The 26,742-nt window shown below is 39.7% G+C and overlaps 1 protein-coding gene across 1 annotated transcript in view; it reads right to left on the reverse strand.

The window, feature by feature from the left end:
• Nucleotides 1-26,742, reverse strand: part of CNTNAP5 (contactin associated protein family member 5) — a 294,025-nt gene that overhangs the window by 103,050 nt on the left and 164,233 nt on the right. Inside the window, exon 11 of the mRNA XM_068948985.1 lies at nt 11,028-11,134. Coding sequence (XP_068805086.1) covers nt 11,028-11,134 — 107 coding nt within the window. The remainder of the gene's footprint in view (nt 1-11,027; nt 11,135-26,742) is intronic.

Below are 26,742 nucleotides of genomic sequence, written 5' to 3' on the forward strand. Positions count from 1 at the left end.
GTCTGAGGAACTGTACTTGTTAATTAAGCCATGCTGGAAGTGGGGCAGAACTGCAGGCCATGCACTTGAAGGAGGGAGCTCAGCCTTGCCGGGAGCCCCCCGTCGACCAGCCGGTCCTTGCAGGGAGGCAGCTCCCAGCCTCTGCCACTTTTCCACAGGCCCTTTCTGGAATGAGCTGTTTTATTGCAGCAACAGCGCTGCTGCCCTTGCGGTCCTGCAGGCGGGCAGGATGAAGCTGTTCACTTCATGCGTTCACGTTAACGCTAGCGCTTGGTCGAAAGAGATGTCAGCTGCATGCACAAACCCCTACCGTGCCCCCTGCGAGCACGGCTTGGAGTTCACCGCCAGGTACAGAAGGTAAAAGCACTAAGGTAACTGCAGCATGATGCAAAAAACAAGGTATGAAAGGCGCCACGGGAGCAGAACTTGGCCAATAGGCTATTGCTGATAACAGTGGCTATTCCAGGAAAACAAAACAAGAAACAGTTTGACTCACAGGTCCCAGTAAGAAAAACTGGATATCAAAAGTATCTATTTTACTTAGTCATAAAAGGATTGGATGTTTTTTATTGCTTTTTTCCCCCCAGAATCACTTATAAACAATAACACTGGATTCTGTACTGACATTTTTGCAGCTAAAATAAGACAGTGCTCTTTAAGGGAATTTTTAAAAGCTACTGCTGCATTTCACAAAGACATTTAAAAACCTCCCAGACCTTGCTTACTTAAACCAACCCAGCCTGAGAGCCCCATTCTTCACTGCAAGAGCTGTTCATGTCCCTAAGAGCTGTACATGCTCTTGCCTATCCACTGGGATGAGCCATGCTGATGGCATTCAGACATACACAATACTGACAGAGTTCAAAATGATCCATTTCCTGACCCCTTTTAATCCTCTGTGAAACACATATACTCACGTTTCTCCTTCAGGTCTCTCTCTCAGTCTTAAGCATCTTCAATTAAACTGGCTTTTCAGATCAACAACTCAATATTCTGCCTGAGTATTCATTTTGAACTCCCTTTTATTCACTGAACTTAATGGTCACCTTTTCCTTTAGTGCTCCCCTCTTATCTTCTCAACTGCTGAAAAATAGTTTGTCAAACTATTGTCAGCATTTATGAAATAAACAATTTTCCCCCGGTCAGACCAACTCTAATTGATCTCTTACATCTCCAGGGAAGATATAAAGATTTGTAAGATCAATAATCAAAGCTATGGTTCTGATTCTGAACTCAAACATATGCATCCGGTATTTTTTACTTCAAGCCCACACACAAATCTTTCCTCCTTATGTTAACAAAAGCATACCAGCAAAACTATGAACTATGTACTTTGATTAATCAAAGTCCGAGCCATGCAGCTATGATTTAGACTTCAGTGCCAGAAAGGCACTAAGAGATTTTAATGCCATTATAATAACCTACTTTGACCTTTGAAATGAGCTACATGATTTCGTTTTCTAATTCCTGCATCAAGCTCTTATTGCTGGTTCAGGCAGCATACGCGTGGTAGGCTTTCTGCACCCCTAGCAATCAAATCCGACAGGGCTGTAGGTCCCTCTTTAGCCTGGCTCTGCAATTGAAACTTCAGCCTTGATTCAACAAGCTGTGAGAGCCCAGCTGCTTTTAAATATGAGCAATTCCATCGCTGTTCAGCTGAACTCTGAAGTATCTGGAACCTGTTAGCCCAACTGTTTTCAATTGCAGTCTAAAAGCTAGAAGAGATCTTATCCATACCATAGCTGAAATCTTTAACTATAACAGCACATGATTGAGCATGTACGTACAAGTTTGCACAACAAGGTCAAACCTCCATTATTTCCAAAAGAATAACTTTTTATGCAGTTTTTCTGACTACCTGTTACCTATATTTATATTTACTTCCAATCTTACTTTCGCTGTACCCAATTCATCTGCAGTTTCCATAATATCCTTCACTAAACATACACTTCTTATTTTATTGTTGAGCTCCCTGGCAGACAGGTCTTTAGCTTGCCTAAGTTCTCTTTAGTACTTAACAGCTTTATTCCTTCTCCTCCCATGCTCCTAATTTATAAAAGCGCTCTCTCGGACCACTTTTTTTTTTTTTTAATTTATTCTCCACCTCTGATTCTATTTGGGTAAAAAGACTGTTTCTTGACCAAGTCTTGAACTTCCACAACCAATACCAAGGGATCAATTGATTTCAAGCCTCTTCTCTTTGTGCAAACTTGTCATTCACCCATTAAAACTCTTTTGTTACCTGTATTTAAGACAGTGCTGGGTGTTGGACTTGGTGCAAAGTGATGCACAAGAGTGATGCCCAGACTTCAGTTTCACTGGGAGAAACAGCAAGGTAAGCCCATCTCCTCCACCCAGCAGTATGTAACTGACATAGATATCAGAACACCAAAAAGCACGAACTCCAACTCACATGCAATTTAATGGCTTTATTAGAGGAGTGCCCTTGTCAAATCTTATGGATACCAACATGATCTTCCTCCAAAAGTTAAATAATAAAAAACAAACCTTAAAATTGCCAATATTTACTTCCTGTATAGTAAGTAAATAGTAAGTAAATAGTATATTTCTAATTACTTTAGAAACTGATCATAAACATTTCATTACAAATATTCAGAGATGGCGATTCAGAATTCAAGCTGCACTAGTTATTATCATCAAAATGAATCCCGCAGTATTATGGCTGTGTCTTGATTGGATTCCTATAATATGACAAAAGTAGCTATAATTTTCAATTACTCTGAGGGAGATATCACTTTATGATGATATAACAGATATGATACATTCAAGAGACCTAAAGAACTGTATTTATTTATTTCATTGGGATGCATTGACACAATCTGTTCCCCAGGTAAAATGCATCACATAGATGCATGTTGCTTTCACATACACTAATAGTTGCACGCTCATGAAAAATCATAGCCAAAATACATCCTGCCAGATCCCTTTTTGGATTCATCAGATTGCTTACTAATCCTTTGTATCTTAGATACAAAGAGTAGTAATAATTCTTAGAATAATAATAATTATTATTATTGTATTCTAGGGCAAAAATTTGATTTAGAGCAGAAAGGCCAATCCTATCTGTCTCTGGATCTGCAACCACCTCCAGACTGACCTTGGGCAAGTCGATATGCATAGATGTTAAACCCACTGCGGGCTGGATTAAGCATTCTCCCCAAAGTGCTCAGCACTGCTGGGAGCCACATCGCAGCTGACTATTTTGCCCTCTGCTTGCATACCTCCGGCCTGACAGATTTGCTCTTATAGACTCAGAGTAATGAGCGTTCAATCAAGTATCTTTCTAAATAACAAGTGAAACAATATGCAACGGGACGTTTCTGCTCAACTTCTCGCTTCAACAGCAGAGGGATTAGTATAGGCAATGAACTCTGGGAACGACTGTCAGTCTCACTCTTATAATACAATTGTCTTGTTAAATGCCAGAAAATGAAATCTGTACTCTTGAAAACTGGATTTTGACAGCTCTGCTGCTGATAGACTAATGCAGTCTCTGCTGTGATGTGCCTGGATGACAGATGGCTTATTTTCCCTTTTTAAAATACATATTTACTCATCTGATAAAGAAATGTGTTATTTCCACAGATAGGTTTAAAATGACTTTTACCACAATGTCATCTAAATGGCTGTTTGGGAGGGATCCTTCTATTACATTTGGGGATTATACAATTTCCTACAATTCAGACTAAGCCTCCCCTGGCCTCTGCTAAGAAAGGTCACGTCAGCCCATGCTCTGCTGTTGATTCCCTGCAGAGTTTGGAGACGGATGTGTCAATCACTTGGCCACAGTGGCCCGTGCCCAGGGTTGGTCCAGGGAAACACGCAAGTCTTGCTGCTGCAAGAAAGCGGTCAGGAAGACCTAAATTGCTAAAAATAATGTTGGAGGGAAAGCGGAAAGCAGAGAATTGGTATCAAGTTAGTCCCTGACATATTCTGGTCTGCAGTGATGTCCCAAAGTGGAAACCTTCTGCACTACTCACAAAAACCAGGCAATTGGAAGAGTTTTTTGGTTTTTTTTTTTTTTTAAAGGAACACTATGAAATCCAGATGTACATTTTCTGGATACAAAAGCTGAAGGGAAAGAATTAATAAGACAGTAACTTAATACAAATAAATAATTAAAATTCATACACCAGAAGAATGTTGTGAATAAAAATATGCAGGAACACCAAGTACAGCACTGAAGGCTTGATATGAATATTAAACATGTGCATTGTTTGGTTAAAGAATTCAAAATTGTAAACATACATCGAAAAATCTGTTCTAAGAATCTCTGACAGGAAAACTGGCTGTTCAGGTTATGTAAATTACATGACCAGATTTGCTGTTAGATATCTAGCAGATTTAAACTCTTTGAACCTCATTTGCCTGGGTCACTGAATTGTGTATACATCTCCCTACCTTCGAACATGGAAGAACTACCAAATCCATGGCTGGCTTTTTCACATGCAACTCCAGTACAACTAAAGATCTAGATGAAGCTACATTAAGCTTTTCAGATCAAAAACGATACATGCAGTAAGCATATTAATATTAAAAATACATTTTCAGAGCCTGAAGTTACATTAAGTTTATGTCATATCAACTACTGTATGACTTTTCCATTATTGTATGGATATTTCCTCTAGCAATTACCTAGACTAATAAGACATATGCCTGTATGTGCAAGATTGATCATATACTAAAGCATATATGCAGTGCTAAATTACATTCTGCTAATTATCACCTTACAAAGCTTTAGGACATGCTGACATCCCTCAAACATGAAAAATGAAACCTTTTTTTTTTTATTTCTCATCATTCTTTATATCAATGTTCAGTGCCCTTCAGAATTAAAAAATATATCCAAGACTAAAGGCCATCTGAAAACTGTCACATATAAAAATAATATAAATATAGAAGGAAAAGATGAGGTTTTCTAAGGGAGTAACATAACTCATAGAAAGAAGAGATTACCAACCGTTACCTTGCAAAAAAAGTATAACAGTCTGTATCTCAGGGACATTTTACACCGGTCTATTGCTTTCACTGTCACATGATAATTACAGCATGAAACAGATGTATGCAGGTTTTAAACTACGAACTTTCACTTAAAAATATTTTATACATTTGTTATCTAAAATTCCTACATATACATATACACGCACACACACACATATAATCCTGATCTAGCTTCAGTTGCCTATTACAATGTAAGTAAATACAGTCTTCCTTAATAGACAATAGAAGGAAATAAGCACGTTTCAGAGGTGTTGCATCAATTTACCATGGACACCCTATCTTACACATTCTGAAAATAGCTCACTGTCTCCACTGAATATATATAGAGAAGAAACCACTATCTTAGATTAGATGTCAGAGTATCAGATAGCAAAAAATAGATGAGCTGAATCCCACGCCAGTCTTTTTCCTAAGCTGTTTACCAACATTAGTGTTTCAACTTAGAAGAGAAAAATAGAAGGTAGAAACATAATACTATCTACTTTCCTATGGCTCACACACGGATTACATAAAGGATCCTGTCCCACTTGTATCAGACTTCCAATAACTGATTGACCAGCCTGTACATTACCCACCACACAGTAGAAATGGGTAAGGTATCTATTGATGAAAAGACTTCAGCTGAGCTAATCTAACAGCCCAAAGAAGCCATATGAATGCAAGCTGTGTGAAGCACATTTAAAAGATAAGCCAAAAATCAACATCATGAATTTTACCGACTTGAAATTCAAGACTGCATCTTCAAAGCATTATCTTAGCTCCAGATGAGCTCAGGTAACAGTAAGCAAATAGTAAAGTCAAGGGAAAGAATCCATATCATTTCAGTAGAAGATACAGATCACACACCTCCCTATATACCTGCAAATTGGATGCTACTCCCAACTGAGGTGGAGAAACTGGAGAAAATAGAATTCATAGATGAGCTAATGTAAGTCACCTACCACCGCCTTAATGTTATATAGGGTTCTTTCATGACTCCTAGTCTCCCCATACTGCGTAGAGTGAACAGGGACCTGGGGCCAGTAGCACGAGCTCCACAGTTCCCAGTGAGCTGCATGGCCACGTGCGCACACGACAGCAAGGCATGAACGCTTGCATTGGAGCTCCGTGGCTTCAGATAGCACAGAAATGAAAACAGAATTGTTAATCAATGCTGTGACTAGCTGACAAGGAGATGTGAATTGCATTGGAAACTGCCACAAGGGGAGGTAAGTTCAAATTCTTTTTCCTCATGGGAGGGGGAAAAAAAGACTTGGAAAGCAGTGGTAATATTCCACATGTGGCATCTTGTGAAGGATGTTTAGAGGTACTAAACAGAGAAATGGACCTGTGCATCAGGCAACAAGCTGTGCAAGAAAGAAACAACCAGCTTAGAAAACATACAGTTTCTTCCCATATGTTACTGAAACCCAGAAAACACCAATGGGTTTTAGCGGTTTTCTTTGCATTTATGGCTAAGCTCAGAGAAAAAGAAGAGAACAAAAGCAGGACAAAATGAGACTTTGGAGTGAATCATGTCTGCCACAGAACAGTTATTTAATGGAACATAACCCTGCACCCTTTCAGTGGTGCACCCTCATCTTGGATCAGGCAGATCGCCATGCCTTCTATGATGGTTTAATTGGCACAACGATCTTCAGGAAAGAGCCAAAACCTAAGGAAAAGAACAAAGAACTGGCTGCCAGGCCTGTCTACAGTCATAGTATTGTAGATAATCATGTAGCTGCAGTCTCTGCTATTAGATTGAAATGTTGCCAACGAGACAACAGGTGCAGTAACCACATCTGGATTTGGTGTGCAGACATGACAGAGAAGATGGGAGAACAAGCGTGAAGACGGGAGAGCAGAAACAAAGCCATCATGAGGAGGATGGTGAAGGAAGACAAGTGAACTAGTCTTTTGAATGGTCAATGTTTTTGTGGATTTTTTTTTTTTTTTGAAGGAGCTTTCAGGAGCAGAAGTAATTTTGAGTAAGGAGCAGAAGCAAGATACATGAGTTTTGCAGAAAACCAATTGTCTCTGGGAGGATTATGTTGGGGCCATGTCTAGACCCAGCTGGTTCTTTATATATATCGTAAGGTATGTGCTTTCCTCTTCACAAGTCTTGAGTACCAGCTATCCACATCTTCAGGTATGACAGTCCCACAATCTTGTCCCACATAACAATCTGACATGCTTGTGCAAAAATTATCCTAGTTGTCTCTTCTATCAACTTATTGTTCTGTCCTGCCACTGTCTACTCCTCCTATGTTACATTAAATGCAAGCTATTTGCCTCTGCTTTTCATGGCGTATTTCCTTCCTGTCTACCTGTCATGATTCCTGCATTTGCCCTGTCAAAAATGTCAAAGTCCTCTGGCCATAGCCTTATATTTTTCAAACAAGCACATTATTGCTTTCTCCCATGTCACTCCTTCATGCCTGCAAGCATTCAATTTCTTCCTCTTTCTAATCTCTACCTTATGAATTTTTGCCTACAAGGAAGCCAAGCAATAATTATGCACCTGGAAGACTGAGACCACTGCCTATGATGCTGATCAAGACTTTCTCACTGCTTTCTGGTGCTCCATCACCTGCATAAGCCTATGTGTTCTCTCCCCTCATAAACTTAACCGCAAACTCTATGGAGTACAAATAGTCCGTATTATTACCTGTTCCTCACAGTGTAAACCAGCGCAGTCCATGAATGCTTGAAGAAACTACTAAGATTGCTTCTGTATCACCCCCAAAATGCATTACTCACACATGACAGATGATGACAGTACATTAGGAGCAACCTAACTCAGTTCTTAAAACGGTAAAGTTTCCTGATCTGAGCTGATACAACATTAAAACAATTAATTCTGGTTTGTAGATACATGTGATACAGTTCCTCCCGAAAACATGGCAAAGAATGGGCCTCTTTCACCTTGCTGAACGAGTAGTGTGCCCATTTCTTTAAAACAATCCCACAAAAAAGATAAAAAATAAAATAAAATAAAATAAAAATACACTGATGCAGCTCAGAAGAAAAAGAAATACAGATGACAATGAAACCATTCACATTATGTTTAGCTTTGAGCAGATTGCCAGCTAAATCTTTCTACTGTTGCTGCACAGATGTGGGGGTTTGGGGTCTGAAGGGAGGTTTAATAAAAGAAATGGCCTCTTTACCGTGGCACAAGTTCAATTTTAGGCCTATCAGCCTCCATGTTATTGTAAAAATCAAAATCTGTCGAGATAATGTTTCAAACCTTAAGAAATTAGGCATTTTACTTTGATAGAACAGCACTGAATCACATGATTGGAGGAGCTGCCTGTTTATTGAGGATATTCTGGAGTCAGACTGTGATCAGATCTGAGGCTTTCATTCACCTGCTACAAGGTACTCCTGTACATCAACTACTATCAGCTAAAAGCGATAACGTCTCTTGTTCTGTAGGTTTCTTATCAAGAGCCTGCATTTGCCCACTGGCTTTGAAATAGTTTCATCGTACATCTCAAGCATATGAAATGCATTTTGCCAGCCTAATGTTGCTGTTTATCAGTTTTGCTTGGATTAGAGTGCAGCTGGCTCCACAATCTAGCTGGAATCAAATTAGCTGTTGATAATATGGTTGCAAATAAGCTGAACAGCTGAGCAGCTGAATAGCTACACGCCACATATGTGTGCAGCTTGATCTGCTGCAAAGACGTTAACATACATCTCCCTGGGAAACTTTTGGGGAGTTTTTACATTAGCAAACCTTAAGTAACTGCAGTCGCTTTGGGAGCCAAGTGAGAGCACAGACTCGAGTTCACCGAAGTGGGGAGGCACGAGCAGCTCTGTGGGGAAAAACCTGTCACGAACCAGTCCTCTGCAACAACGACACGGTCTGCTCCAGACACAGGCCATGCTAAGCTAACACAGAGGAAGGAGCCTCCAGCCCTGAGCTAATATGACAGCGATGTTAGCCTACAGGTCAGCCTTCCTAATCCTTCTGTGAGGTGTCTCTCTCTTTTCCTTAACTGAAGCCTAGAGACACTATCCAACTGATTTGGCCATCCAATTCTGAATCAAGCATCAGCTGGTGTAAATATTCTGCTATGGCCTCAAGCACTGCAAGAACTGTGATTTGGAGGTTTTCTAGAGGGGCTTTTTGGAATGACAAAAAGCACCGGGCAAAAAGTAGTCCCTCTTTTTGAAGCCACCGGTTCAGCAATTTTCTCTCCATCCTTCATCCAGCTCAGCACAATAAAGTAGGATTTCTGTGTCAATCTCTTAGCTTCCGTTGTACTTACAGTGCAGAGTTCAGGTGTCCTCATTACTTGGAAGACATTCATCTATGAATAGACCTCTCAACAGTCCCTCCCGTAAGTTGCACGCTCCACACCACAGATGATTTCATCTTTAATTAGCAAACCATTAAGGTCTCTAGAGTTACAGTATGGTTGCCAATATTCTCAGCTTCAAACCACTAAGTACCTTTTTTTCTTCCTCTGCTTTTTAACTCAAAGGGGAAAAAAAAGCATCTCTCACCAGTCTCATCCTATCTGCGGTCTAAGTGCTCATCAAGCAACCAAGGTGGCAATAGTAGTGTTCCTGGAATTGTTCCTCTCACCTGCTCCTTTCCTGTCTTTTTCTCCGATGACAGAATAGGAAGTTTTACCTTCATTTTCTAATTGTTTCCCCTTTTGCTCAGCTTTACGAACAGGCTCTATTTTGGCTTCCCCTTTCTGTCTATTTTTTATTAGTGTTCCTAGTGTGCTGTCTCTCTACTGTTCTATATCTTCTCTCTCTCTTTCTCTCTCTATAAAATATATTTTGTAAAATATATAAAATATGTTATTTCTACATATAATATATATATATTTTAACCTGTTAATCACTTTGATATTCCTTGCTGCAGATTTTGGTAGCTGCCATGTTTCACGTACTGCCACTGTTTCAGATACTACATGCTTACTAATAACAGCAAAGAGCATTCAGACTGCAATCACATACTGGTTGTTTACAAAGAAAGCGTTTACTTAAATGCTGTAGATACAGGTAATGTTCCAGCCCTGTAGATAACAGCTGAGTTCCTGGTACTTCCTTCATGCTTGCTGCTCAACTACAATATGCTCAATGACTCCCTGGGAATATGACACCATACTCAGCAGGAGCTGTGATTCATTGAAGTACTCGGAAGGAACGGGGTTTTTGAGACTCTCAAACTCTACTGAAAATATGCCAACTGATTTTCACAGGCTCATGACTTGGCCAAATTAGGATGGCTTACTATCACGCTACACATAAAGCTTCAAATTTAAGTACCTGTTAGAGCTTTGGGTAAAATTAATGTTTCTTTTGCAAAATTTTTTTACATGTCCATAATAATTCAGTAGGTCATGTAGATCATTATGACTCAAGTTAAAACAAAATCAATCCAAATGCTAAAAAATAGCAAGAGAACTGCAAACAAACTGCTCAGTGAAGTTCCAAAATTCTCATAAAAACAAGGTCCTTAAAACAGGAACTTTTGGATAACCTAAAACAAAGGTAGCCCATCGATCTTGAGTATGCTTACACATATTTGGCACAAGATACCAATAACAGATATATTACTGATGGTAAATATTTGTTCTCTCATAGGCATTCAATACTGGTGCCAAAACCAACATATAGCCCTAATCTCAGGTTAAAATCACCCTTCAGCAAACAAGCTCAGCCTCGCTAAATTAAACTGTCTAATGACCAGCATGTCTCCAATGAGTAGGTACATGCATCCATTTTTCTAAGATTCTCCAAGTCAATATATAGTATGAGGAAAAAATATAGAAAACAAGTTTAAAAAAAATCTGCTTTTGTTTTCTCCAAAATATTTGTAAGGACACATGCCTATTTGCAAATGGATTCCTTTGCTATTCCTAGCCCAACTCCTGACCTTTTTCAACCACGTCAGGGCATTCCACATCCTATAATATGAGATGATCTCTCACAAAACTCCTCGCTGCATTTGACAAACTAGCTGTAACAGAAAACACTGTATGTGTGGATTTACTTACAGTTATGACAGGTAGCTCCCATGTAGCCTGTATCATTACAATCACAGTAAAAGGTGGTCCAGGACTGAGAACATTTTCCTCCATGTTCACAGTAGTTGGGCAAACATCTAACAGGAGACAGTTAAAAAACCCACAATTAATTATGAGCATTAATGAAACATGAAATAATGTGCTGCAGAAATTACAAAACTGCCTGTCCTCCCCGTTCAGGAAAGAGTTCATAGGGCTGAATCACTTCACAGTACCTGAAAAAATTACTCATTCCTCTGATTTGTGATTCACTTCAAACATGAGCACTGAAGACAATAATATTTGAATGTATCCTGCAAGTGGGTAAAGATCTCTTCTCAGTAAAAACATTCCACTTGTCCTTCTCCACTTGCTCGCAATTAAAGTGTCGCCAACTTTCTGGGCACAGAGGGCAGACAACTAAAAGGTGAAAATGCTATTGAGATCTTATTTCAAAGGAGAATCCACTGTACTCTGACAAAACAGGGATCACTGTTATCAGAATTAGGCTGCATTTCATCTGTGGTAACACAAATAACATGAAAACCTCAAAAGTGAGGGGAAAAACTTGCTTCTATTATGAGTTCTGTACTCTTTCTTCTTTTTCTCATTCTAGTATTTCTCCATAGTATGATTGCAAAGCAAATTATTAAAAGAAGAAAAGAGGAATAACAGCATGCAGCTTGGGAAGTGAATAGAAAAATAGCTGTGGGACACAAATTAAATCTACAGGGCAAGTGGTGAATGCTGATCTGAACGACACCATTGTAAATCTAGGCAGCGTAATAGAGTTACATCAGCCTAAATGGAAACAGAGCATGTTTCATTGTTTTTTTTTTTTCCTTTTTTATCTTCCTTACTGTATATTAGATAATGTCTTTCACACGGTATGCTTGGCTTTTGAAAAATGAGTAACTTGCTTAAACCACTCATTCAGTTGTGATGGGTGGGTGGTTAGAAAACAAAGACAATCAATTCATCTCATACACACCAACTCTTCATTAGGGTCTCTTGTTGTAAGTACAACTTCAAAATCCTTTTTATAGCCCAGATCTTTCACAGGTGTTAGTGAGCAGTGAAGTCACTGATGTTGTCTAGACTCGTACTAGCTGAAGATCTGATTTTCTTGTAGCTCATCTCATTCTTAGAAAACATTTTTGCATTTAACTGGGCCAAATTGCTTTTAAGTGTGGCTTTCAGTCCATTTCTTCCAGAATGCTTACAATTTAATCACATTTTATGCATGTGTCTACTTGAAGTATGGTTGCAAAAACCTGCATGGCACCAGTAGTCAATGTCTTCCTCAGTCTTCTAACAGTCTCCTGAACCCCACAGCCTAAGTTGTCATTAGCTTAGTTCCATCCAAGGTTATCAGGAGCTAGAAAACACTGAGAACCTGACAAAACCTGTGTATGTACAGAGAGCTCTACCAGATCAACCTCAAATCTTCAGTATGCGGTATGTAAATGTAAGGAGGCCTCAGATATCTATCTGTGTATGAGTCTGAGATTTATTCTGACTCTCAGATGAGTCTGAGATTTATTCTGACTCTCAGATTTACTGATCGTTATTTATACCATTAAACATAAAATTATACAGAGTATATTACAATATTAATATAAAATATCAATGCATTTTATTAATGCTTGTTATTATAATCCTTATTAACTATTCAAATCAAATTCAAATCAATTATTTGAGATATAAGGAATTCAGGAAGAAAATAGGTTCTTATAGCTATCAGTAACATCCATTAAGGCAATTAAAAGATATACTGCCCTTATAAAAATCATTTTTAGGACATCTGTTAATCATTAGGCTCAAATAGGGAATGAGGAAAGAGCACAGGAGATGCATAGGTGTTCCTGCTCACCAAGGAGTTTTTTGCAGTGCCAGGGAGGACACCTGCAGTGTTGAACCTGAGCCATACTGTGCAGGAAGGAAAAAGGTGCATCTTGGACAAAAAGCCAGCTTGTCTGTCCATTTGTAGTGGGTGCCATTTCTTGGGCTTTTTTTACTACTACTTTTTACAAAAAAATGCTACAGACAAAACTCTTAGTTTTGTCCAGTCCTGACAGGACAGGAAGCCTAAGAAGGGAAAAGATTTGGGCTTTTAATGATGAGCTGAGAAATCATCCAACAGAGAGGAACGCCCCTGCTGATATAGTAATGGCCAGGGTGGGCCTGTGCTGTTACGTCTGCTCTTGGCAATGGTAAACGCAGAGAAGTTCAGGCTTTGGGTTGAGCCCTCCTCAAGAAAGAGCAGCCTACAGATGGCAAAACCAGCACCGACAGGTATGTGGGTCTCACTGGATCCGCACCCGGCCATGGTCGGCAGCGCGCACAAGCTCCCTCGAACCGGCACCTCCCCAACAGCTTTGTCCCACGAGGCTGCTGTGAGAAGTGCAATGGTCCAACAGCTCTGCAGCAATATATATGAATTTTGCTAGTTAAGAGTAGATTCGCTCATATTCGCACTTTGGCTGTGCCTGCCCTCGCCCCCAGCGTATTGGCTATATGCAATACTTTTCCTGCTCCCTGGTAAGAAACAGGCATTTATGTCACCTGTGCAGCAGCTGTAGCTGTATTCACATCACAGGGATGCTGGAGATGATAAATACTCTGGCGGTTATAAAGCTCTTAGGAAAGGTAAAAATATCAATACTCTATTATTATCATAATTTACATCATCAGTGTACTGGACAAATATGCTTTCTGCCTATTTTTAAGCTGCCTCTTATTAATTAACCCCATGCAGAAAAGCTAATTGCCAGTCATTTATGGTTTGCCAAAGGCCTATATCAGAGGCTTAGATGCATTTATTCCATTAAAACAGCTTCCTTTTAAAGGCTTTACAAAGCTGAAGGTCACTTCTCATTTCTATTTGTCTTCCAAACACAGACACTTTTTCTTCCCCCAACAATGCACAAAAAGTCAAATTAGCCATGCAAGCTTTTAATGATATTTATAAATTCAGAATTAAACTTTTTTCATTCCTTAGTCTATGTGCTTTAATTAACACCAACTGCATTGATCTTGTTTTTTGGTCAGATAACTAACCCTTCTAAAAGCTTACAAAACAAATTTCTTTGCAACTCTACTCCAATAATTACCATAATCCCATTCTAACCCAGCAGTTATGTCTTCATTAGAAGTTAAATTAATCCTAATTGCCAGAGAAGTCAAAATTAAGAAATAGCTAGGATTAAAATTAGTTGGGGGATGGAAAAATCACTACCTGTTTCATTTGCTAACTGTCCCAGGTCTTCATGTTGAAGGATTTAAATATATATTTATATTTTAAAATATATGTTAATATTTGCATTCTAGTAGAACTAAGCAATTTTAGACAAAATCACAGTGGCATCACAGACAGTTTCACAGACAAAAATTTGCAGCAGGCAGCCCCTGGCCCATTTGCAATTGAAATGAACAAACAGTCCAGCCCTGTTTTTCTGAGTATGATAAATGGGACACTTTGAAATTTAATAATTTGCTTAAGATAGTTTGTGACAGATCAGAAATTCTAGTCTCCCAGCTTCCAGACTAATTCATACAATATCTCATTGAGAATGCATCTTCTTTAACAAAAAAAAAAAAAACAAATACAGTTTTTGCTTCTCCAGCCATCTAAGCGAGCAATAGGCACAGCCTGCACAAAAACATACACATATCTTTAGATGAAACAATCACCTCTAAAAATGCGTGTGTGCTTCCTCTGAATTCAAAGGACAAACTGCATATGCACTGGAGAGCAAAATTCATCCCTTAGATAGAAATGATGAAGAAATAACAATGACAAAATTACTTGAGCAGGAAGGCTGAGGGAGTTCTATGCATTTGATGTTACACTTGACTGGAAACAAACCTAGTACTTTCAATAAGCACCTCTTAGATTTTGGTACAGTCAGCACAACACGTCCTGCCTGCACCGATTTCTGTTTTTCCTAAATAAAGGGAAAAATGATAACTACCATGGAAAGGCAGAGGGACAGAGTTAAAGGGAGTACATGCCCTCAGTATTAAAACTCTCCATTTGCTTGACTTCAACACAACCATTTAGTTCCTAAAACTATACAGCACCATCACACAAATACATAACAGAAATGAAAAGTATGTATATAGACAGCTTTTGCTTTAAATTATCTCAAATTAATTTTCTTTCAGCACGTTTCCATGTTTAAGGAGTGCAGCTATTTTCTGTGTATCAAATATAATGCTAACATTGATGATTTCCTATGGTAGGCATGAACAGTCTGATAAAACCCACGGCGTTAATGTCACAGCCTATACCTTTGCCCTGGCAAAATCGTCTAATTCCAATAAGCTCCATAGATCTAAGCCAATGGAAAGAGCATGAAATTTTGTCCTGTTCTGTAGAGCAGTAGATCTATGAAATTCCTTGTCAAAGGATATTTTGGATCCAAGAAACTGGCTCAAGGGGAAACCAGACAAGTGTTTGGAAAAGAGATCCACCAATATTACTAAATAGACAAACTATAACAATCTCAGGGATTCACCAAGGGGAAAAGGACTGAAAGTTTAGAGAGCATTAGAAAAGAAAGCACTGCAGGAGCACACTCCCATTCTTATTCTTGTCCTGGACCCCTGGAGGTCCGTTTCTGGCTATCACTAGAGAGCAAACAGCAAGCTAGAAGGACCCTTGGACTGAATCAGTACGGCTGCAACAATGTCCTTCTTTCTAACTAAAGGTAGGAAAGAAAACTACCAGAGATGGAGGGAAGAAAGAAGGAAGAGTGGGTAAAAACCTCAATATTAAGACTCCTCATTTGCATCATATTGCCTTTCTTTTTTCTTGTTTCATTTACTGTTTATCAATATAGGTTGCAAAGAATTAATGCTCTCCATGTCTTCTTTGGTTTTCCTTAGCGCACAGTACTTCCTCATCACCGCGCTTCCAAGATCCTTTCTCCTCCTTCATCCTTGGCAAATTGATTCTCAACTCTTAAAAAACTGTTGTGGCATCCTTTTTTTTCTTCCTTTATAGCCACCCATGTGTCTTCCTTAGATTTCTTATACTATGAAAAGTTATAGAGTACAAAATGGACAAGAGAAACTTGAGTATGCTGGATGCCACTCACTCTATTATACTACATGAGCATTAAGTAGTTATAGAGAAAAAAATCCATTGTGATCATTTTGCTAATTTGTTACAACGATAGATCTTTGTTCTTTCTGAAATTTGCAAAACTTTGAGGATTGAATTTTTAAATTATATTATTATTCTCATTGTTGGCTGCCTTGATTCTCAAACTCTGCACTTGAATACCACAGTCGAGACCAACATTTATAAGTTCTGAACTTGATTTTGACTGCCCACAGGAGAGAACAGTGGGAGGAAGCTGTCCAGAGATGGCATGAGTGAAAGGAAAAGAGCCTGTTAGCTAAAAGGACTGTTCCTTAGGTTTGACTGCTTTGTTGTTAGAACACCTACATTTGTAATAGAGGTAAATGTGCTGACAGCTTGGCTTGGCATCAGCAGAAAGGATTTCATATAAACAAATTTTGGGGGAAGAAAAAAGACAAATAAACCATCCTGCACAGACAGCTGTTCCATTTAGAATTCATCATTTTACAAAGCAAAAGCAGAAAAGCCATCTGCAAAAAACAAACAAACAAACAAGGTCAGGATATTACATCCTACATGCATTCCTGTAGTTGGCCTTTAATATACCATGGGGTTACACGTCACATGAATTTCAACTGTAAAGGAATAGCAATGAGGGCAAACACTACTTAGCTCCCTCTAGCATATCAACTCCCCACTCTAGTCAGATTTTAAAATACACTAACATAGCCCCCTAGTAAGAAAGAATTGGGAAGGCCCTTAACTGAGAAGTCCTGAAGAGCTACTGCCTAAGTTGTCATGGTTGCACCAACAAAGGATAGCAGAATTTGAAGCTTCCTACCAGTGTGACATATCTTAAATTTGAAGTGAGTAAACATTAGTCATTGTCTTAACCATTGCTTGCCCACAGAAACGGCAATAGTAATTTTATAATCTTTAACAGGATGCATCACAGAGCTGCTCTCCCACCTCTCAAACCCCTGCAGCTTCACTGACGAAGTACTTATAGGGTAGCAAAACATCTTGCAAAAATATGACACCTGAAATTGGTGGCAAGGACCTTCCAACTTCTTTCTTTCTCCATAGATGTCATTCTGTGGCAACCCCCTTCCCTAAGCCTTTTTGATTCATGTAAGGCCCCCTACTCTACAGCAAAGACAAAAGTCAAGCGTCTCCAACTCCAGCAGATTTCTGCACATACGGGTCATTGCAGGTACAGGAAGGAGTTCACTCTGGTCAAACTAAGTTCTGTAGTCACCCCTTACAGCTTTTACTAAATATGTTTTAAGGGACCAGATCAGCACTGATCTTAGCTACTCTATAGTGGCATCAGGTAAGTGACATTTGAATTCAGCACCATTTTCATGCTTCACACATACGTAAATAAATAAATAAGCTTAACTTATCTGGAAAAGAACACGACTGAATTTAAACAAAACGTGTCTGCCATTCAGATGTGGTGATGCGAGTGTGGCAGATGAGTTTGAAAAGCCTGTCTGTATTTTGCTCTGAAACACAATATTTCTATAGACCATCACATCATTCATGGACCTGAATCATTGTTTTCTGAAACTGGTGATGCATGTGTGACGCACAGTCAGGGAAAACAAAAAGACCTAAAATTAAGGTAAAGCAGTCAAAACAGGCTCATGGTAGTCTGAACATTCATTTGCATTCAAGTTTAGAGAGGAACAAAGGAGAGAAAACTCCCCCCTCTTCAGAGGTAGCTTCTTCTGGTGTGATTGTCAATTTTTTATACAGACTGTGCTTTGTACGCATATATTTTTGTTTTAAAATGACCCACAGAAGGAGCTCATCTAACAGTGCAAAGCTCATAACAGTCCAACAGCAGGAATTTTTTCTACAGGGTTTTATTACACTTAATTGTCAGTTAGCTCTTACGCAGTCAGAGAGAGAAGCTCTGTCGTCAGCTGCTTTATCCAGCTAGTTAAAACGCTGGAAGAGACATGGGAAGATGTGAGGATGGTCCTCAGAACTGCAGGGATTTTAAACAAATAACTGAAGTCTAATGCTCAGATTTAGGGATTGTTGAAGTCAGGCTTTTTTGTTTGTTTTAAATCTTACTCAGTTTTTCTCCATCCTGCCCTTCTGCTTTAATACTGAGATGGTATCTAGTGGTTTTTTAAGAGCCATACTCTAAATTAAGCTACGAGAAATGATTAGTTACATTCATATTAGCATGTGATGTAGAAACATAGTTTTGAGAAGCTAATTGGTTCCTCACTCTCACAGAACACCATGTATTTCTCTATTTCTTAATGCTACTTTTTCCCATTATATATTGGACTTTAAAAATGAGTAATACATTAAGTTACCTTTTTTCAGAAAAGGTTACATCTTTTCTTTCCTTGCCATATAACATAGTTTAGATTTAGGGTATTTTTTTTCCCCTTCCCTTTTCATATCATAATTTCCAGTGTTTCTGGTTTGCTTTCTTTTTAGTAAAGGGAAAGGGGATAAAGTTAGAATCTGTAAGGAGGATTTGATGAAAAGGGAAGAGCAATTTCTAACTATATTGTAATTTTTTGCCACACAAAAACAAAGCTGTCACCATTTTAGAAAATATTAAAACAAACATGAGAAAGAAACTTTTTGAAAACCTTTCCACAACTTTTTGCATAAAATAGAAACTGAAAGGAGACCTGGAGCTTCATTGTGCCATGTTCTATTTATAGGCTTGTTCAGCGTTGTTCACTACATTTGAAACAAGCAAGAAAGATAGAAAGTGAGGCAGAAGATACTTGTTCACAGGGCTGAAGTGATCTTTTCAAGTTGACACAAGATCAGAGGAACTATAATCTAGACTATCAAACTACATCCCTATATCCAACTAGCTAGAACAGTCTTTCATGTAGCATTTTAATGGAATACATTCCAGAAAAAGATTCAGGTATAGCAGGTTTGAAGGTATGCAGTACAAATGCTGATAACAGAGGTATAGGCCAGCAATATTCAGATCTACTTTTAGACTGACTCAAAATCAGAAGTGTTTTAAAACAGAACTGATGACATCCTTTCTTATGTTTTCATCTGGTCCCGGTTTTGATCATCACATAAATTCAAGGAGTGTGATCTAGAAAGGTCTAAGCCACTGCAATAAGCCAAGACAAGAAAACATAAGAAGATCTTTAGGAAAGGGGAAAATAATGCAGACTATGAAATAACTGCCATTGCTGGAGAAAAGACTCTAAATACTGAAGAAATGAATACAAGCGAATGAAAAGAATGAATGCTAAATGATTAATTTTTTAATCCTTCTACAATGCACCACAGGTGGTTATATGGGGGCGAATGCAATATTAACTGCTTGTTCTTTCAATCCCAGCCTGGGACTGTAATAAATAAAATTAAAACTCACTGGGCATAATTAGCTGGTATATTTTCTCATTTGCATGGCCAGCTTCAAAAAAAATTAATATAAAGTATAGCTTCTGCTGCCTGGAATACGTTAAATCTTAGAGGAGATTTGGGAAATGCAAAAAGAGAGTGTGCTTTCACTGGATTTACCCTAACACTGTTCACCTGCAATAGTAATTAACTTCCCAAAGGTCCATTTCAACAGTACAACAGATGAAGCAACATCGGTTCAGTACTAAAAGAGAAAGAGGAAAAATTCAGAAATTATTATCATTTCTTACAAGTAACAACTGATAGTAAAATCTAATAGCATCTACAAAGTGAGTAGGTAGAAAGGAGGATTTAAAAGGTCAGCTCTATTTAGCAAGGAAAAAGAACACTTTAAGCTAATTTCTTTGGAAAACGTTATGGAGCATCTTCACAGATAAAACACGCACAGGGATAAAAAGGGTAGGGACTAAGGACACTATTTCCTTTCACTTCTTTGTGCTCGACACCTCAAGAAGCACAGGGAAGCAAACTCATGAATCAACTCAGTATGCTTCTCCCTAATAAGGTAAGCTGTTAACAATAATCACTGTGATGGGATTGGCATGTATACCACATATTGCTCTCTCCATTTGTATTTTTTAGGAGAATCGGAATATGCAGACGAACCTTGTTTTAACAAGGACGGCAATATTAGTGTGTGTTTGTGTCTGCCCACTGATGCTACAGTGATGAAACAGTGCCAGGATTCGTAAGATATCTCAGGTCAGGTTTGCATTATGAATTGCAAATCTCTGGAATTCCCAGAGCGTCCTGCAAGAAGTGCCATCCATCCATCCATCTGCCAAGGTGGATTCAATGCAAATCTGCTCTCCTTCCCCGCCTAGGTCACTTAAGGGAACTGAAGTTCCCAGTGGTGTCCTTGACAAGTACTGTCAGTATTTGCAATAGCAAGGGCAGTGTGCCAGCCAAGTAAAAATAGGACAACCCTGTCAAAGCTTCAGCAGCGCAAAATCAACGCTAACTGCAGCTAGCAGTTGTAGGGATAGCAATGCATGCATTTATCTATGCATTCATGCCAATATAAGCCTAAAGGAAAGCAGGCTTGGACTACCCTCATAGTTCATTTATGAATAACAACAGGTTCAACACATGTATGGCCTTAACGCCAAGTATTCTAAGGCTCAGATACACAAGCATAAGTGGTTTACAAAACCTATGACGATATAATAATGGATGCGTAATACCACATTTCTGCATCTGTCCTTGCTCTTCCTCAGTCCAGGTAGACACTGCTACCAAAATGTCAAAAAGTTTAAGCTATTTCAGCCTTGGCAGGAAGGGCAGAAATCTGTGAAAGTTCAGACACCTTAACAGATGGTTTTCTGTCAACAGAGAGCTCAAATACCCCGTCTATTGTGATGGGGGGAGAGGGGACTTTCCAGATTGGAGTTCCAAGAACATTACTGTAACCACCACTATTGTGAAGGGTGTGTCTGCTCCTCTCAAAAACTTGGTGGGGGCAACCATTTGTCTAGCAGCATTCTAGGGGACAGAAGAGACTCCTAATTTCCATGAAAAGTGACAAGCAAGAGGAGGAGGAGGCCAAACTTTCTCTTACAACAGCTGTTCAATGTAAGCTATCCCAACACATCATTCAAGCTCTAGTGCCTCTGAAGTAATTTTCCTGACAGAGTTTGGAGCAGCCAGTAAGGAAATCTCTGCCAGATCTTACCTCTTTGTGCATACATGAAGTGTAAGAACTCACAAAACTGGCATTTTCTCTTCTGTGACTAATGCTGCGAAGTAGACTGTCCCCATTGCATGCAAGAAGTTGATGAGATTAATCAGCCCATGCTTTCAGGCTGCAGGCAACACCGCAGCCCTTGCTTCTGTATTCCAAGGGGTCCATCTGCTGTATGAGCAGACAGCCTTGCTCAGCCCAAAGGGAGCATCTGTGCCATATGATTAAGGGCTGGAAATCCACAGTGTTTCTGGACCAAGGTTTAATGATTTTCTGGCACATTTTTCTAATATCCATAGCAACTCTTGAGCTGCAATATCTCTCGAGTCCACATTCCTACATCTATTCTCTGTATTGGATGCCAACCACAGCAAACAACCAACTCAGCTTCAGGACTGAAGCTAGTATGTCTAGTCCCAAAAGCTGGCATTCCAGCCAATTGCTGAACGGGAAATCCCAAAGCTTCTCAAGAGTGTGACGAAGTTCTCAACATCTGCATATTTGTTTTCCTACCCATTTCATTTATTTTTAAATGAGAAGCTGCCTGAATTTCCCTCAGCCTGTGCCTTCCACTGTTTGCCCACGCACATGTACAGACCCCCTCCCCACAGTTCCATTGTCACACAGACAGAAGATGCAATGCATAGAAAAGAATTAGTACCTAGCAAAAATCACAGTTAGATCCTGACATGTTTTGAGATGATCTCAGCTATGATGAATCATAGTTCAGTTTTGAAGAACTGAGGCATAAAGAGTTGACCATAAGGAAAAGGATATTTTGTAAAATAGCAATCCTCCTCCTAAGATTATCACCTCCATCCAGACTTCCCTTCTGCCCAGCTTCCTTAGTCTGATAGTGTCACAGAGAGGATGTTGATGGAATAAGTTTAAGAGCATCTCACTGACCATCCTGCCAGATTCCAGCAATCTGTAGCTTATGGCTTCATGTACACTTATGTGTCACTAGCTTTTTCCTTTATATTTGGCCTCTGCAACATCTTACAATATCCTATTTGAAACTGTGCAAGATATGAACTGTGAGAAACAGCAAATACTTGATTATTATTCACTTCCTTCATGCTGCTCCTCATTGCACAACCCCACTTAGCTCTTTCTTTTCCAGGCTGGAGAGTCCTAGCCTATTTAATCTCTTCTTGTAGAGAGCAGCTTGTGGCACACACATGAATAGAGTGTCAGTTTTAGAAACATCCATGAGGCCTGAATGATAGACTCTTACAGTCACAACTGCACGCAGCACCACCTCTGATTGACCCAGACAGGAGATACTTTGTAGAAAGGGTTGATTAGGGAAAGGCAGAGGTCAATCAGTACATGTGATTTGCTTTACACTTGTCTTCTAGCATTTGAATCAGAGGTGGTGAAGGGATCAGCACACAGTTGTTAGCTTGATTTACTAAGGAGAAGATGCTCCCATAATTATGCTGGGTCTCAGCTCCTGCCTCTTCCTAATAACTTGCAAACTTCCACCATTTTGACCACATCTGAAAGAGGGACAGATGCCTTAATTTCAAGTTACGTAATCTCATGAAAATAGAAGGCCAGGCAAAAGTGAATCAAGTTAGTGCCCACCAAAGAAAAAATACAGCCTGAGGTGAATCATCATTTTAGACACCACAGAATCCCCAAAGTAGAGAACTGAAGAAAAATCAGGGTAACAAATTCTGCCACTCACAGAACTGCATCCTGCAGTTGTAAAAAGGAATAATGTAATAATGGACAATTAGAAGCAAAAAGCAAATCGTGAAAGTGACAAACAAGCAGCAAATATTGCTCCTTCTTCCCCATTTCCTTACATTCCAAACTTAATGAATATGCCTCAGGTTAAAAAACACGTACCTGTGAGCTAAGTGGTCCCTACCTCACTGTCTCAGCACCTCTTAAGCTGTCTGAGAGGTACATCTTCCAAATGAATTTTCTTACAGGTTTATAACAGATACAGTTCTGAGCTGAATTCCTGAAAGACATGTAGCACTTTTTTTTTTTTTAAAGTGATGTTATTGTTGTTGATATTTCAGATCCCCCAAAGCAAGAATAACATAGGGCTGTTCTAGCTGGAGGAGAAGCCTAAGGGAATGCAATAGAATTGCACAGAGTTGGAAGAGGACTCAGGAGATCGCTTACTCCGTGCCCACACTCCAAGGCAGGATTGGCCATACCTGTGTTTCTAATTCCTGTCAGAGTCTCGTCTAACCTATTCTTAAAGCCTTCCAGCAACAGAAACTTGACAGTGTCCTCAGGCAATCAGTGCCATGTGTGCTGTCCCATACATTCTGGTCATAGAAAATTATTATTCCCTCCTGGCTCTGCATTAGCCTTCTAACTGCTTGAAGACCACTTGCCTCCCCTCAGGAATCTCTTTTCAGGTTAAAGATGCAAAATATATTCAATCTTTCCTTGCATAGGATGTTTTCTAGACCTATTTTGTGTCATTTAACAAGGAATTTGGGCTCTAAATATATTTATAGAGAACTGGAGAGTAGGAGCATGAATGCTAACCAGCCTTTGATAGTTAAACAGCAAGTGGCAACCCTGGCTGGTATTTACTTCACATGGCTTGCTCATCCCCTTGTTCCTCACTTACACAAATTTGCCCACAGTTTTTGCTCACCAGCTTCATTTTGCATTTCAAGATTTGTAGAGTTGGTAGTTCACCTGAATTCCTAAGTGAAGGCTACAAAGACCAAGAGCTTGGTATTTTGGTATCAATGCTACACAGCTAAATGCTCAGGGGTCCTGCTTAGATTAAGGGACTGGCAATAAGTATCATTTCCTTCTGTGCCAACAAGATAAAACTTTACACCAAGAAAAGATCAACTGATCTGAGGTAAAGGTCCATCACAGTATAATAAACTTTGGCTGAGGGAATCAGTAGTCTCACCAGAGAAGCAAATACTTCTGTTACCACTCTCTTCAAGGCACAGGTTAGATTTTTTTTGGTTTGAGAAGGCATGGGAAGTTTCTGCTCTCCCTGTTTTGCTGCACATACATGCAAGCCAGGAAAGAAAGGACTGGCATCCCATGGGATGGCAGCGTTATGCCTTTCATCAGCATTAAAAAGAACAAACGGAGAGGTTGCCAGTCACTTTGCCCACTCTGGGTCCACTTCGTTTGACTCGCTGCTGCACTAGATGCAGCTATGATTTTGTGTCAGGCTGAGTAAGAAGCTCCTGCACCCCTAACCTCACCCTGCCCTTTTCAGGAGGCTGCTCCACAGGGTCGAGAAGCCTTCACAAATATTGTGAAATACCGAGGACTGAAATTTATGATAGAGGACACCATTAGGTTAGAGACATCCCAGTCTTTTCTCTAAAGCAGAAATACTTAGGAAAGTCTTTGAAGCTCATATCTCTAGAATGCCTAACACCCTACCCCCAGGCGAAAGGCAGAGAGCCTGACCATACAATAAAAGCTAGAGACTTTGTGGAGCTCAAGAGGAGGGAGTAGCTCCCTTCTGACATACGGCATCTGTGAGGAGCAAAGGCATTTTTTATTCTGCTTTTCTTTCCTCATCTCTGGATACTGACATTCTCCCAACAGTTTAAGAACCAAAGAGAGAAAGTATCATTCTGTTTTCATTAGAATTTCTTACTATTCAGGCTTTCACCTACTAGCTTTTAGCTTTAATGTATCACACCAGAAGATACCTCTCTGCCCAAAAATGCTCGCGGTGCAAAATGCCAAGAGCGCAGACTACAAGGTCTCTGAAGCCATGGAATTTATCTGCATCACTCTGAACTTAAAGTAAATTCAGGGAGATAGGGTCTATATTTACTTGCCTGGGCCCATGCCAGATGGCTTTTGGTCAGAGCTACCAGAGTGTAGGACATACCCTGCTACAAAAGACCACATGTATACCCAAAGACACCTCCTTTTCTCCTCCTCTCTGAATTCAAGGACTTCATGGCACCTTCACTTCTGCTCTGTAGTATGCAATAAGAAAATAGGGAAATGCTAGCCTGATGTAAGAAAGTATATTTTCTGACTCATTAATCCAGTGTAAAGCAAATATACCTTGCTGTGTACCTGCAGAAACCCTGAAGAGGCAATAACAAAGAAGGATAAAATTAAATAAACTTACTCCCTTTAAAATCTAGAGCAGACCCCTATGGCATAGCAGGTTATATTCCTACTATTTCTTTACCTCTCAGGGGAGAGGGGACAAATGCATTGCAGGCTGCTATGACACCTATTACTTTTCAATGGGAGTAGTATAAGCACCATTGTTTGGATCATGCTCAGAAAAGACAGAGCAATCCGCATTTTTGGACAACTACAGCAAACTTACACACTATGAACAAAAGAAAAAATAGTTAGCTGGATTAACAGCATACAGACAGTGAGGGTAATGCAAGAGTCCTATACACATGTTGCTAGAGGAAAAATCACTTCCACCTACAGATTGCACTTTACTTTTCCACAAGGTCTTGGGTACACTTTGAAGGAATAACTTTGTCTTGAAGGAGGTGAAGAAGGAGATATGGGACTAATTTCCAAGGCTTGTGGGGCAGAGACAGCTCTGATACGAATAGAGAGAAGATGCCTCTCCTTGACTCCATGTGTGACATGGAGATACCACTGATATATCTACTTCAGCACTCTGACTCCCCAAACCAATACAAGGGGATGGCAAGTAAGAGAAGACTTGAGATGCTGCAAGAAGAACACGAGTGATGCTAGCTCTGCAACGGAGGGCTGGAAACACGCAGTCTCTTAACAGGGGACAGCACTAACCAGCCTTCTTCCATCAGCAGGACTGGTCGTATTGCCTGCTGTGATAAACTCCAGACTGTTCAGACAGCATCTCAATGTCTCACTGAAAGCACGGAAGATCCTTCGTTCTCTGTGTGTTAGGTTAACCCCAGCTCTCCTAGATTCATCCTGAAGTGCATACTCAGAGAGGACCAGAGAAGGTCTCTGGTCTTATTCACAGACTCAACGAGGCTGGAAGGCACCTCGGGAGGTCTCCAGTAAATGCCCTGTGCTCGAAGCAGGGTCAGCTACAGCAGGTTCACTTGTCTCTGCAAAGGTATCTTCACTTGCCACTGGCTGCCCAGACAGATACACACCAAACGGGAAGGGGGAATGACCCTGTATGTTTCCATGAACATTCCCATTTTTGTGTGTATACTGTTTGACAGCTCAGCTAGTCACAAGGCATTTATCCCCTGAGAAATCGTTACCAAAGGATTGAATTAACAAATAGAGGGAGACAGAGAGCATTCATACAAGGTTCACTTGAGCATACATATAGTTCAAGCACCAGACCCACAAGAGATGAGATGATGAAATATCAAGGGCCAGTCTCTCAGATGGCACCATTTAAATTAGTGGAAGCTCATCACTTTACACTGGAAATACTGGTGTGTGCATGTAATATGCTTACACAATTTCTCTTGAAGCAGTGCTGCCAGCATCAGTAGTACTCCCAGCTTGCCCTCTTTCAAAATGCACCTGTTAACGCTTTTTTAAGAGTTGGCCCAAGTTTA

The sequence above is a fragment of the Struthio camelus genome, chromosome 6 (assembly GCF_040807025.1).
Source record: "Struthio camelus isolate bStrCam1 chromosome 6, bStrCam1.hap1, whole genome shotgun sequence".
NCBI classification, from domain to species: domain Eukaryota; kingdom Metazoa; phylum Chordata; class Aves; order Struthioniformes; family Struthionidae; genus Struthio; species Struthio camelus.